This window comes from Artemia sp. Qi Xiang Cuo, chromosome 5, assembly GCF_049724085.1.
Source record: "Artemia sp. Qi Xiang Cuo chromosome 5, ASM4972408v1, whole genome shotgun sequence".
Taxonomy (NCBI): Eukaryota; Metazoa; Arthropoda; class Branchiopoda; order Anostraca; family Artemiidae; genus Artemia; species Artemia sp. Qi Xiang Cuo.
The window spans coordinates 60,068,425-60,083,058 of NC_142798.1; the positions used below are offsets into that span (position 1 = coordinate 60,068,425).

The 14,634-nt window shown below is 34.2% G+C and overlaps 1 protein-coding gene across 1 annotated transcript in view; it reads left to right on the forward strand.

Annotated features, from left to right (window-relative positions):
- The first annotated feature begins 378 nt into the window (after positions 1 to 378).
- The window catches only part of LOC148952336 (trypsin-1-like), a 177,350-nt gene continuing 163,094 nt past the window's right edge, over positions 379 to 14,634 (forward strand). Inside the window, exon 1 of the mRNA XM_089088633.1 lies at positions 379 to 504. Coding sequence (XP_088944759.1) covers positions 379 to 504 — 126 coding nt within the window. The remainder of the gene's footprint in view (positions 505 to 14,634) is intronic.

Below are 14,634 nucleotides of genomic sequence, written 5' to 3' on the forward strand. Positions count from 1 at the left end.
TATTCATTGGCAAAGTATATTAGGGTGCATCAGTGAAACGAAAAACGGAATAAATCATCAATGCAAAAGTTCATCTTTTAGTTGAAGATTTTACACCTGAAGTTCGGTTTGAAATCCCAACAATATTTGTTTTACGGTGTTTCTTTGTTAAACAATTAAATATCAAATGTCGCACAATATTAGCTTGTTTATAATGTCTCAGTATTGCCCCCTTGAATAATTTATGATCAGATATCATGTAAAAAACAGAAAAAAAGGAGGGAAATAGGAATTCGTGCACGCTATGAAAACAAAAATGGATATCAGTATTTACTCAAGATAGACAGTTTCTTATCTTCCAAAATCTTTTGTTTTCAGTAGAAAGGAGTCTTAATGAAAATGCAACTTAAGTCCCTGATTATTTTAATTGTTTGCCTTCTATGGCCTTTCTTTGTGGATTGTGTTCCGTTGCAGGAAAAAATTGTTGGAGGGGCTGAGGCAGTCCAGGGAGAATTTCCTTTTCTTGTAAGTTCAAGAATGCATATTAAGTAGACTTTGGTAGATTAATTTTTTTTCATACACAAGTTCGCTATAATGTGATTTTTTTTGTAACTTCAGTTCCATTACCAGAAACAGAGAGAGAGGGTGAAAAACTTAATCAGGGCTCAGAACAACAAAACAAAATTAACTGAGCTTATGAGTTTGTGTTTTTATTTTGCTTTATTTAAATTCTGTTACGTTTTTACAATATGTATGTCAAACTCAATTGCAACAGGGTTAAATCTTTTCAGGATGAATGGAGACAAAGGAAAAATTTGAAGTATCTTTACTTTTGTCATCAGACCAATTTTTGAAATCCTAAAGGTTTGTTTTTCGATCTATGGCCCATGAGCCTTTACTGACGCTGGTTAATTTCTTACGTGCTTACCTACTGAATGCCTATATTAAAGTTTGAGATCCGTATTTAGAATTAACAGATTGTTGAAGATTTTTCTTTTCAGCCAACCGTCTAGGACTAAACGGAAAGCAGGTCGTCCTCGTCTGGGGTGGGAGAACGTCATAAAGAAAAATTTAAAAGAAATGGGAACTTCGTGGGCGGGTGTAAAAAGGGAAGCTCTGAATAGATTGGGGTGTAGAAGGAGCGTGTGTAGCTGTGTTGGCCTCAGGCGGCTTTGGTGCTGCGGTGAGTTGTTAGCAGTAGTGGTGGTAGTAGTATTTAGAATTAACGACTTAAAAACCTGCAACTTAGTGTTTAGGTGGCAAATAAAACACCGGGTCTGGAATACATTCTCATCACTTTTTGCCTTAGGATACTAGTGTCGTCACTTTAAGACCATATCCTGAATGATCCCTGAAAAAGACAACATATATAAAAGGGGAATATGTTCAACATATATAGTTTGGGGAATAAGGAGACTGTAAACCCTAGGGACGGGTCTTGAGCCCTCCAAACAAAAAAATTATTCACGCAAACTGCAGTGGTAACTGGAAGCTTTTCAATAAACATGTCAGTTAAAGGATTTCTTTTGTCCTACCCAGTCTGTTGGGTGGGCTCAGGCCTAAGTGCATCATTTTGGACCCTCCGTTCAAACATATCAAAAAGATAAACATCTTTATATTTTATACTGGCCTCGTTGGTGGCTTCCAGCATTGCAAGTAGAATGCATCGTATGGATTCTAGCCGATTATGTTCCTTCATGTGCTATTCCAGCCGATTATGTCCCTTCCTGTGCTATTCTAGCCGACTATGTTCCTTCCCGTGCTATTTGGGGAGATTACGTTCCTTGGCATCTTTCCAGAGCATGTACTTATGGATTCTAGCTGACTATGTTCCTTCCTATGCTATTATAAGGGCTTATGTTCCTCCCATGCTATTCTATAGCGCTATATTCCTTCCTATGCTATTCAAGGAGCTTATGTTCCCCCCATGCTATTCTATGGCACCATGTTCCTTCCTATGCTATTATAAGGGCTTATGTTCCCTCCCATGCTATTATAAGAGCCTATGTTCCTTCCTATGTTATTCTATGGGACCTCTACACGTGATTAAACACGTTTTGCTTATGTCCCTTTGGTACCTTTCCAAACGAGCGGGGATTCCCCTCCGGTTCCTAAACATTGCGAAGAAAGCTGGCAAGCATTTTTACATTCAACCATACATTCACGCCTGTGAGATTAGAGTTACACGTGGACATTGGGAAAAAAGCGGGCAAGCATTTTTACATTCAACCATACATTCACACCGGTGAGATTAGACTTACACGTGGACATTGCGAAAAAAGCTGGCAAGCATTTTTACATTCAACCATACATTCACGCCTATGAGATTAGAGTTACACGTGGACATTGCGAAAAAAGCTAGCAAGCATTTTTACATTCAACCATACATTCACGCCTGTGAGATTAGAGTTACACGTGGACATTGCGAAAAAAGCTGGCAAGCATTTTTACATTCAACCCTACATTCACGCCTACAAGAAGCTCAAAAGTGTAAAAGATATGAACCCTACAAGAAAAACCTATGCCTGTGACATTAGAGTTACACGTGGACATTTTAAAAAGCTGGCATGATAACAACCATACACATGGACATTGCTAAAAAAAAAGATAACCAGACTGGTTTTTACATTGCAAAAAAAAAAAAATGCCACTCTGGTGTAGTTTTTCAAAAGAAGTGTATGGAGGGAGGGAGCTAACAGCCTCCCATTTCGGGTTTAGACCATAAACAATCGTTTGGTTATCTTGGAATTTTCATTCTCTTGGTTTTGTTACTTAGTGGCAAAAATGACAGCAAATATCACTCTGGTTTAGTTTTTCAAAAGATGTGTATTGAGGGAGGGAGCTAACAGCCGCTCATTTCGGGCTTAGACCATAGACAATCGATTGGTTATCTTTGAATTTTCATTCTTTTGGTTTTGCTACCAAATGGGTAAATTAGCAGAAAATACAACCTTAGTGTAGCTTTTCAAGTTATTTGAACTTAGGGAAGAAACTAATAGCCTCTAATTTCGGGTTTAGACCATTAACATTAGCTTGGCTATGTTGGAATATTCATTCTCTTGTTTTTTTTACTGAGTGGCAAATATGATAGAAAATATCACTCTGGTGTAGTTTTTAAAAAGATGGGTATTGAGGGAGGCAGCTAACAGCCTCTCATTTTGGGCTTAGACCATAGACAATCGATTGGTTATCTTGGAATTTTCATTCTTTTGGTTGTGTTACTTAGTGGGTAAAATAGCAGAAAATACAACCCTGGTGTAGCTTTTCAAAAGATGTGTATGGAGGAGGGAGCTAAAAACCTCTCATTTCCGGCTTAGACCATAAACAATCGATTGGATATCTTAGAATTTTCATTCCCTTGGTTTTGTCACTTAGTGGTAAAAATGGCAGAAAATCATGGAAAAGAACGACTTTTGAATGCCTCGCTGTTTAAGTTAAGAGGTGAAATCAAGACAAGAGGAATTTTTTAGATCTTTCATCGGTCAGAGATGCAACAATGGTACATTTTTTTTAATAGAATGGAAATGAACGACTATTGAATACCTCGCTGTTTAAGTTAAGAGGTGAAACCAGAGGAGTTTTTAGATTTTTCATTGGTCAGAGATGCAACAATGGTACACTTTTTTAATAGCATTGAAAAGAACGACTATTGAATGCCTCACTGTTTAAGTTCAGAGGTGAAACCAGAGGAGTTTTTGAGATTTTTCATTGGTCAGAGATGCAACAATGGTACACTTTTCTAATAGCATGGAAAAGAACGACTTTTGAATGCCTTGCTGTTTAAGTTAAGAGGTGAAACCAGAGGAGTTTTTGAGATTTTTCATCGGTCAGAGATGCAACAATGGTACATTTTTTAATAGCATGGAAAAGAACGACTATTGAATGCCTCGCTGTTTAAGTTAAGAGGTGAAACTAGAGGAATTTTTGAGATTTTTCATTGGTCAGAGATGCAACAATGGTACATTTTTTTAATAGCATGCAAAAGAACGACTATTGAATACATCGCTGTTTAAGTTAAGCGGTGAAACCAGAGGAGTTTTTGAGATTTTTCATTGCTCAGAGATGCAACAATGGTACACTTTTTAATAGCATGGAAAAGAACGACTTTTGAATGCCTCGCTGTTTAAGTTAAGAGGTGAAACCAGAGGAGTTTTTGAGATTTTTCATTGGTCAGAGATGCAACAATGGTACACTTTTTTAATAGCATGGAAAAGAACGAGTTTTGAATGCCTCGCTGTTTAAGTTAAGAGGTGAAACTAGAGGAATTTTTCAGATTTTTCATTGGTCAGAAATGCAACAATGGTACATTTTTTTAATAGAATGGAAAAGAACGACTTTTGAATACCTCGCTGTTTAAGTTAAGAGATGAAACCAGAGGAGTTTTTGAGATTTTTCATTGGTCAGAGATGCAACAATGGTACATTTTTTTAAATAGCATTGAAAAGAACGACTATTGAATGCCTTGCTGTTTAAGTTAAGAGGTGAAACCAGAGGAGTTTTTGAGATTTTTCATTGGTCAGAGATGCAACAATGGTACACTTTTTTAATAGCATGGAAAAGAACGACTATTGAATGCCTCGCTGTTTAAGTTAAGAGGTGAAACTAGAGGAATTTTTGAGATTTTTCATTGGTCAGAGATGCAACAATGGTACAATTTTTTAATAGCATGCAAAAGAACGACTATTGAATACCTCGCTGTTTAAGTTAAGCGGTGAAACCAGAGGAATTTTTGAGATTTTTCATTGGTCAGAGATGCAACAATGGTACATTTTTTTAATAGAATGTAAAAGAACGACTATTGAATACCTCGCTGTTTAAGTTAAGTGGTGAAACCAGAGGAGTTTTTGAGATTTTTCATTGGTCAGAGATGCAACAATGGTACATTTTTTTAATAGCATGGAAAAGAACGACTAATGAATGCCTCGCTGTTTAAGTTAAGAGATGAAACCAGAGGAATTTTTCAGATTTTTCATTGGTCAGAGATGCAACAATGGTACATTTTTTTAATAGAATGGAAAAGAATGACTTTTGAATGCCTCGCTGTTTAAGTTAAGAGGTGAAACCGGAGGAATTTCTTAGATTTTTCATTGGTCAGAGATGCAACAATGGTACATTTTTTTTAATAGCATTGAAAAGAACGACTATTGAATGCCTCGCTGTTTAAGTTAAGAGGTGAAACCAGAGGAATTTTTCAGATTTTTCATTGGTCAGAAATGCAACAATGGTACATTTTTTTAATAGAATGGAAAAGAACGACTTTTGAATACCTCGCTGTTTAAGTTAAGAGATGAAACCAGAGGAGTTTTTGAGATTTTTCATTGGTCAGAGATGCAACAATGGTACATATTTTTTAATAGCATTGAAAAGAACGACAATTGAATGCCTCGCTGTTTAAGTTAAGAGGTGAAACCAGAGGAATTTTTCAGATTTTTCATCGGTCAGAGATGCAACAATGGTACACTTTTTTAATAGCATGCAAAAGAACGACTATTGAATACCTCACTGTTTAAGTTAAGAGGTGAAACCAGAGGAATTTTTGAGATTTTTCATTGGTCAGAGATGCAACAATGGTACATTTTTTTTAATAGCATTTAAAAGAACGAATATTTAATGCCTCGCTGTATAAGTTAAGTGGTGAAACCAGAGTATTTTTTGAGATTTTTCATTCGTCAGAGATGCAACACTGGTACAATTTTTTAATATTATGGAAAATCACGACTAATGAATACCTCGTTGTTTAAGTTAATATGTGAAACCAGAGGACTTTTTCAGATTTTTCATTGGTCAGAGATGCAACAATGGTATATTTTTTTAATAGAATGGAAAAGAACGACTTTTGAATGCCTCGCTGTTTAAGTTAAGAGGTGAAACCTGAGGATTTTTTGAGTTTTTTCATTGGTCAGAGATGCAACAATGGTACATTTTTTTTTATAGCATGGAAAAAAATGACTTTTGAATGCCTCGCTGTTTAAGTTAAGAGGTGAAACCAGAGGAGTTTTTTAGATTTTTCATTGGTCAGAGATGCAACAATGGTACATTTTTTTTAATAGCATGGAAAATAATGACTTTTTAATGCCTCGCTGTTTAAGTTAAGAGGTGAAACCAGAGGAATTTCTTAGATTTTTCATTGGTCAGAGATGCAACAATGGTACATTTTTTTTAATAGAATGGAAAAGAACGACTATTGAATACCTCGCTGTTTAAGTTAAGAGGTGAAACCAGAGGAATTTTTCAGATTTTTCATAGGTCAGAGATGCAACAATGGTACAATTTTTTAATAGCATGAAAAAGAACGACTATTGAATACCTCGCTGTTTAAGTTAAGAGGTGAAACCAGAAGAATTTTTCAGATATTTCATTGGTCAGAGATGCAACAATGGTACATTTTTTTAATAGAATGGAAAAGAACGACTATTGAATACCTCGCTGTTTAAGTTAAGAGGTGAAACCAGAGGATTTTTTGAGATTTTTCATTGGTCAGAGATGCAACAATGGTACATTTTTTTAATAGAATGGAAAAGAACGACTATTGAATGCCTCGCTGTTTAAGTTAAGAGAAGAAACCAGAGTAATTTTTCAGATTTTTCATTGGTCAGAGATGCAACAATGGTACATTTTTTAATAGCATGGAAAATAAAGACTTTTGAATGACTCGCTGTTTAAGTTAAGAGTTGAAAACAGAGGAATTTTTAGATTTTTCATCGGTCAGAGATGCAACAATGGTACATTTTTTTTAATAGCATGGAAAAGAACGACTTTTGAATGCCTCGCTGTTTAAGTTAGAGTTGAAACCGGAGGAATTTTGGATATTTTTCATTGGTCAGAGATGCAACAATGGTACATTTGTTTTAATAGAAGGTAAATGAATGACTGTTGAATGCCTCGCGGTGTAAGTTAAGAGGTGAAACCAGAGGAGTTTTTTAGATTTTTCATTGGTCAGAGATGCAACAATGGTACACTTTTTAATAGCATGGAAAAGAACGACTTTTGAATGCCTCGCTGTTTAAGTTAAGAGGTGAAACCAGAGGAGTTTTTGAGATTTTTCATTGTTCAGAGATGCAACAATGGTACACTTTTTTAATAGCACGTAAAAGAACGACTATTGAATGCCTCGCTGTTTAAGTTAAGAGATGAAACCAGAGGAATTTTTCAGATTTTTCATTGGTCAGATATGCAACAATGGTACATTTTTTTAATAGAATGGAAAAGAACGACTATTGAATGCCTCGCTTTTTAATTTAATAGGTGAAACCGGAGGAATTTCTTAGATTTTTCATCGGTCAAAGATTCAATAATGGTACATTTTTTTAATAGCATGGACAATAACGACTATTGAATGCCTGGCTGTATAAGTTAAGAGGTGAAACCGGAAGAATTTTTGAGTTTTTTAATTCGTCAAATATGCAACAATGGTACATTTTTTTAATAGAATTGAAAAGAACTACTATTGAATGCCTCACTGTATAAGTTAAGAGATGAAACCAGAGGAATTTTTGAGATTTTTCATTCGTCAGAGATGCAACAATGTTACACTTTTTTAATATCATGGAAAAGAACGACTATTGAATGCCTCGCTGTTTAAGTTAAGAGATGAAACCAGAGGAATTTTTCCGATTTTTCATTGGTCAGAGATGCAACAATGGTACATTTTTTTAATAGAATGGAAAAGAACGACTTTTGAATGCCTCGCTGTTTAAGTTAAGAGGTGAAACCGGAGGAGTTTTTTAGATTTTTGATTGGTCAGAGATGCAACAATGGTAAATTTTTTTTAATAGCAAGGAAAATAAAGACTTTTGAATGCCTCACTGTTTAAGTTAAGAGGTGAAACCAGAGGAGTTTTTTAGATTTTTCATTGGTCAGAGATGCAACAATGGTACATTTTTTTTAATAGCATGGAAAAGAATGAATTTTGAATGCCTCGCTGTTTAAGTTAAGAGTTGAAACCAGAGGAATTTTTTAAATTTCTTATTGGTCAGAGATGCAACAATGGTACATTTTTTTTAATAGAATGGAAAAGAACGACTATTGAATACCTCGCTGTTTAAGTTAAGAGGTGAAACCAGAGGAATTTTTCAGATTTTTCATAGGTCAGAGATGCAACAATGGTACAATTTTTTAATAGAATGCAAAAGAACGACTATTGAATACCTCGCTGTTTAAGTTAAGAGGTGAAACCAGAGGACTTTTTGAGATTTTTCATTGGTCAGAGATGCAACAATGGTACATTTTTTTTAATAGAATGTAAAAGAACGACTATTGAATGCCTCGCTGTTTAAGTTAAGAGGTGAAACCTGAGGAGTTTTTGAGATTTTTCATCGGTCAGAGATGCAAAAATGGTACATTTTTTTTAATAGTACTTAAAAGAACGACTTTTGAATGCCTCACTGTTTAAGTTAAGAGATGAAACTAGAGGAATTTTTGAGATTTTTCATTGGTCAAAGATGCAACAATGGTACATTTTTTTTAATAGAATGGAAAAGAACGACTTTTGAATGCCTCGCTGTTTAAGTTAAGAGGTGAAACCAGAGGACTTTTTTAGATTTTTCATTGGTCAGAGATGCAACAATGGTACATTTTTTTTAATAGCATTGAAAAGAACGACTATTGAATGCCTCGCTGTTTAAGTTAAGAGGTGAAACCGGAGGACTTTTTGAGATTTTTCATTGGTCAGAGATGCAACAATGGTACATTTGTTTTAATAGCATGGAAAAGAATGACTTTTGAATGCCTCGCTGTTTAAGTTAAGCGGTGAAACCAGAGGATTTTTTTAGATTTTACTTTGGTCAGAGATGCAACAATGGTACACTTTTTTAATAGCATGGAAAAGAACGACTTTTGAATGCCTCGCTGTTTAAGTTAAGAGGTGAAACCAGATGAATTTTTGAGATTTTTCATTGGTCAGAGATGCAACAATGGTACATTTTTTTAATAGCATGGAAAAGAAAGACTATTGAATACCTCGCTGTTTAAGTTAAGAGATGAAACCAGAGGAATTTTTCAGATTTTTCATTGGTCAGAGATGCAACAATGGTACATTTTTTTAATAGAATGGAAAAGAACGACTTTTGAATGCCTCGCTGTTTAAGTTAAGAGGTGAAACCGGAGGAATTTCTTAGATTTTTCATTGGTCAGAGATGCAACAATGGTACATTTTTTTTAATAGCATTGAAAAGAACGACTATTGAATGCCTCGCTGTTTAAGTTAAGAGGTGAAACCAGAGGAATTTTTCAGATTTTTCATTGGTCAGAAATGCAACAATGGTACATTTTTTTAATAGAATGGAAAAGAACGACTATTGAATACCTCGCTGTTTAAGTTAAGTGATGAAACCAGAGGAATTTTTGAGATTTTTCATTGTTCAGAGATGCAACAATGGTACATTTTTTTAATAGCATGGAAAAGAACGACTATTGAATGCCTCGCTGTTTAAGTTAAGAGATGAAACCAGAGGAATTTTTCAGATTTTTCATTGGTCAGAGATGCAACAATGGTACATTTTTTTAATAGAATGGAAAAGAACGACTTTTGAATGCCTCGCTGTTTAAGTTAAGAGGTGAAACCGGAGGAGTTTTTGAGATTTTTCATTGGTCAGAGATGCAACAATGGTACATTTTTTTTTATAGCATGGAAAAAAATGACTTTTGAATGCCTCGCTGTTTAAGTTAAGAGGTGAAACCAGAGGAGTTTTTTAGATTTTTCATTGGTCAGAGATGCAACAATGGTACATTTTTTTTAATAGCATGGAAAATAATGACTTTTTAATGCCTCGCTGTTTAAGTTAAGAGGTGAAACCAGAGGAATTTCTTAGATTTTTCATTGGTCAGAGATGCAACAATGGTAAATTTTTTTTAATAGAATGGAAAAGAACGACTTTTGAATACCTCGCTGTTTAAGTTAAGAGGTGAAACCAGAGTACTTTTTCAGATTTTTCATCGGTCAGAGATGCAACAATTGTACAATTTTTTAATCGCACGCAAAAGAACGACTCTTTAATACCTCGCTGTTCAAGTTAAGAGTTGAAACCAGAATAATTTTTGAGATTTTTCATTGGTCAGAGATGCAACAATGGTACATTTTTTTAATAGAATGGAAAAGAACGACTATTGAATACCTCGCTGTTTAAGTTAAGAGGTGAAACCAGAGGACTTTTTGAGATTTTTCATTGGTCAGAGATGCAACAATGGTACAATTTTTTAATAGAATGGAAAAGAACGACTATTGAATACCTCGCTGTTTAAGTTAAGAGATGAAACCAGAGTAATTTTTCAGATTTTTCATTGGTGAGAGATGCAACAATGGTAAATTTTTTTTAATAGCATGGAAAAGAACGACTTTTGAATGCCTCGCTGTTTAAGTTAAGAGTTGAAACCAGAGGAATTTTTTAGATTTTTCATTGGTCAGAGATGCAACAATGGTACATTTTTTTTATTAGAATGGAAAAGAACGACTATTGAATGCCTCGATGTTTAAGTTAAGAGGTGAAACCGGAGGAATTTTTGAGATTTTTCATTGGTCAGAGATGCAACAATGGTACATTTTTTTTAATAGCATGGAAAAGAATGACTTTTGAATGCCTCGCTGTTTAAGTTAAGAGGTGAAACCAGAGGATTTTTTGCGATTTTTCTTTGGTTAGAGATGCAACATTGTTACACTTTTTTAATAGTATGGAAAAGAACGACTTTTTAATGCCTTGCTGTTTAAGTTAAGTGGTGAAACCAGAGGAATTTTTTAGATTTTTCATTGGTCAGAGATGCAACAATGGTACATTTTTTTTAATAGCATGGAAAAGAACGACTATTGAATGCCTCGCTGTTTAAGTTAAGAGTTGAAACCAGAGGAATTTTTCAGGTTTTTCATTGGTCAGAGATGCAACAATGGTACATTTTTTTAATAGAATGGAAAAGAACGACTTTTGAATTACTCGCTGTTTAAGTTAAGAGGTGAAACCGGAGGAATTTCTTAGATTTTTCATTGGTCAGAGATGCAACAATGGTACATTTTTTTAAATAGCATTGAAAATAACGACTATTGAATGCCTCGCTGTTTAAGTTAAGAGGTGAAACCAGAGGAATTTTTCAGATTTTTCATTGGTCAGAGATGCAACAATGGTACATTTTTTTAATAGAATGGACAAGAACGACTATTGAATACCTCGCTGTTTAAGTTAAGAGATGAAACCAGAGGAATTTTTCAGATTTTTCATTGGTCAGAGATGCAACAATGGTACATTTTTTTAATAGAATGGAAAAGAACGACTTTTGAATGCCTCGCTGTTTAAGTTAAGAGGTGAAACCGGAGGAGTTTTTGAGATTTTTCATTGGTCAGAGATGCAACAATTGTACATTTTTTTTAATAGCATGGAAAAAAATGACTTTTGAATGCCTCGCTGTTTAAGTTAAGAGGTGAAACCAGAGGAGTTTTTTAGATTTTTCATTGGTCAGAGATGCAAAAATGGTACAATTTTTTTAATAGCATGGAAAAGAAAGACTTTTGAATGCCTCTCTGTTTAAGTTAAGAGTTGAAACCAGAGGAGTTTTTTAAATTTCTTATTGGTCAGAGATGCAACAATGGTACACTTTTTTTAATATAATGGAAAATAACGAATATTGAATACCTCGCTGTTTAAGTTAAGAGGTGAAACCAGAGGAATTTTTTAGATTTTTCATCGGTCAGAGATGCAACAATGGTAAACTTTTTTAATAGCACGCAAAAGAACGACTATTGAATACCTCGCTGTTTAAGTTAAGAGGTGAAACCAGAAGAATTTTTGAGATTTTTCATTGGTCAGAGATGAAACAATGTTACATTTTTTTAATAGAATGGAAAAGAACGACTATTGAATACCTCGCTGTTTAAGTTAAGAGGTGAAACCAGAGGAGTTTTTGAGATTTTTCATTGGTCAGAGATGCAACAATGGTACATTTTTTTTAATAGAATGGAAAAGAACGACTATTGAATGCCTCTCTGTTTAAGTTAAGAGATGAAACCAGAGGAATTTTTCAGATTTTTCATTGGTCAGAGATGCAACAATGGTACATTTTTTTTAATAGAATGGAAAAGAACGACTTTTGAATGCCTCGATGTTTAGGTTAAGAGTTGAAAACGGAGGAATTTTTCATATTTTTCATCGGTCAGAGATGCAACAATGGTACATTTTTTTTATTAGAATTGAAAATAAAGACTATTGAATGCCTCGATGTTTAAGTTAGAGGTGAAAACTGAGGACTTTTTTAGATTTTTCATTGGTCAGAGATGCAACAATGGTACATTTGTTTTAATAGCATGTAAAAGAATGACTTTTGAATGCCTCGCTGTTTAAGTTAATAGGTGAAACAAGAGGAGTTTTTGAGATTTTTCATTGGTTAGAGATGCAACAATGGTACACTATTTTAATAGCATGGAAAAGAACGAATTTTGAATGCCTCGCTGTTTAAGTTAAGAGGTGAAACCAGAGGAGTTTTTGAGATTTTTCATTGGTCAGAGATGAAACACTGGTACATTTTTTTAATAGCATGGAAAAGAAAGACTATTGAATGCCTCGCTGTTTAAGTTAAGAGATGAAACCAGAGGAATTTTTCAGATTTTTCATTGGTCAGAGATGCAACAATGGTACATTTTTTTAATAGAATGGAATAGAACGACTTTTGAATTCCTCGCTGTTTAAGTTAAGAGGTGAAAACGGAGGAATTTCTTAGATTTTTCATTGGTCAGAGATGCAACAATGGTACATTTTTTTTAATAGCATTGAAAAGAACGACTATTGAATGCCTCGCTGTTTAAGTTAAGAGGGGAAACCAGAGGAATTTTTCAGATTTTTCATTGGTCAGAAATGAAACAATGGTACATTTTTTTAATAGAATGGAAAAGAACGACTTTTGAATGCCTCGCTGTTTAAGTTAAGAGATGAAACCAGAGGAGTTTTTGAGATTTTTCATTGGTCAGAGATGCAACAATGGTACATATTTTTTAATAGCATTGAAAAGAACGACAATTGAATGCCTCGCTGTTTAAGTTAAGAGATGAAACCAGAGGAGTTTTTGAGATTTTTCATTGGTCAGAGATGCAACAATGGTACACTTTTTTAATAGCATGGAAAAGAACGACTATTGAATGCCTCGCTGTTTAAGTTAAGAGGTGAAACTAGAGGAATTTTTGAGATTTTTCATCGGTCAGAGATGCAACAATGGTACATTTTTTTAATAGCATGCAAAAGAACGACTATTGAATACATCGCTGTTTAAGTTAAGCAGTGAAACCAGAGGAATTTTTGAGATTTTTCATTGGTCAGAGATGCAACAATGGTACATTTTTTTAATAGAATGGAAAAGAACGAATATTGAATACCTCGCTGTTTAAGTTAAGAGGTGAAACCAGAGGAGTTTTTGAGATTTTTCATTGGTCAGAGATGCAACAAAGGTACATTTTTTTAATAGCATGGAAAAGAAAGACTATTGAATGCCTCGCTGTTTAAGTTAAGAGATGAAACCAGAGGAATTTTTCAGATTTTTCATTGGTCAGAGATGCAACAATGGTACATTTTTTTAATAGAATGGAAAAGAACGACTTTTGAATGCCTCGCTGTTTAAAATAAGAGGTGAAACCGGAGGAATTTTTTAGATTTTTCATTGGTCAGAGATGCAACAATGGTACATTTTTTTTAATAGTATTGAAAAGAACGACTATTGAATGCCTCGCTGTTTAAGTTAAGAGGTGAAACCGGAGGAATTTTTGAGATTTTTCATTGGTCAGAGATGCAACAATGGTACATTTTTTTTAATAGCATGGAAAAGAACGACTTTTGAATGCCTCGCTGTTTAAGTTAAGAGGTGAAACCAGAGGAGTTTTTTCGATTTTTCATTGGTTAGAGATGCAACAATGGTACAATTTTTTAATAGCATGGAAAAGAACGACTTTTGAATGCCTCACTGTTTAAGTTAAGAGGTGAAACCAGAGGAGTTTTTGAGATTTTTGATTGGTCAGAGATGCAGCAATGGTAAATTTTTTTTAATAGCATGGAAAAAAATGACTTTTGAATGCCTCAATGTTTAAGTTAAGAGGTGAAAACAGAGGTGTTTTTGTGATTTTTCATTGGTCAGAGATGCAACAATGGTACATTTTTTTTAATAGCATGGAAAAGAATGACTTTTGAATGCCTCGATGTTTAAGTTAAGAGTTGAAACCAGAGGAATTTTTTAGATTTTTCATTGGTCAGAGATGTAACAATGGTAAATTTTTTTTTAATAGAATGGAAAAGAACGACTATTGAATACCTCGCTGTTTAAGTTAAGAGGTGAAACCAGAGGAATTTTTCAGATTTTTCATCGGTCAGAGATGCAACAATGGTACACTTTTTTAATAGCATTCAAAACAAAGACTATTGAATTCCTCGCTGTTTAAGTTAAGAGGTGAAACCCGAGTAATTTTTGAGATTTTTCATTGGTCAGAGATGCAACAATGGTACATTTTTTTAATAGAATGGAAAAGAACGACTATTGAATACCTCGCTGTTTAAGTTAAGAGGTGAAACCAGAGGAGTTTTTGAGATTTTTCATTGGTCAGAGATGCAACAATGGTACATTTTTTTAATAGTATGGAAAAGAATGACTATTGATTGCCTCGCTGTTTAAGTTAAGATATGAAACCAGAGGAATTTT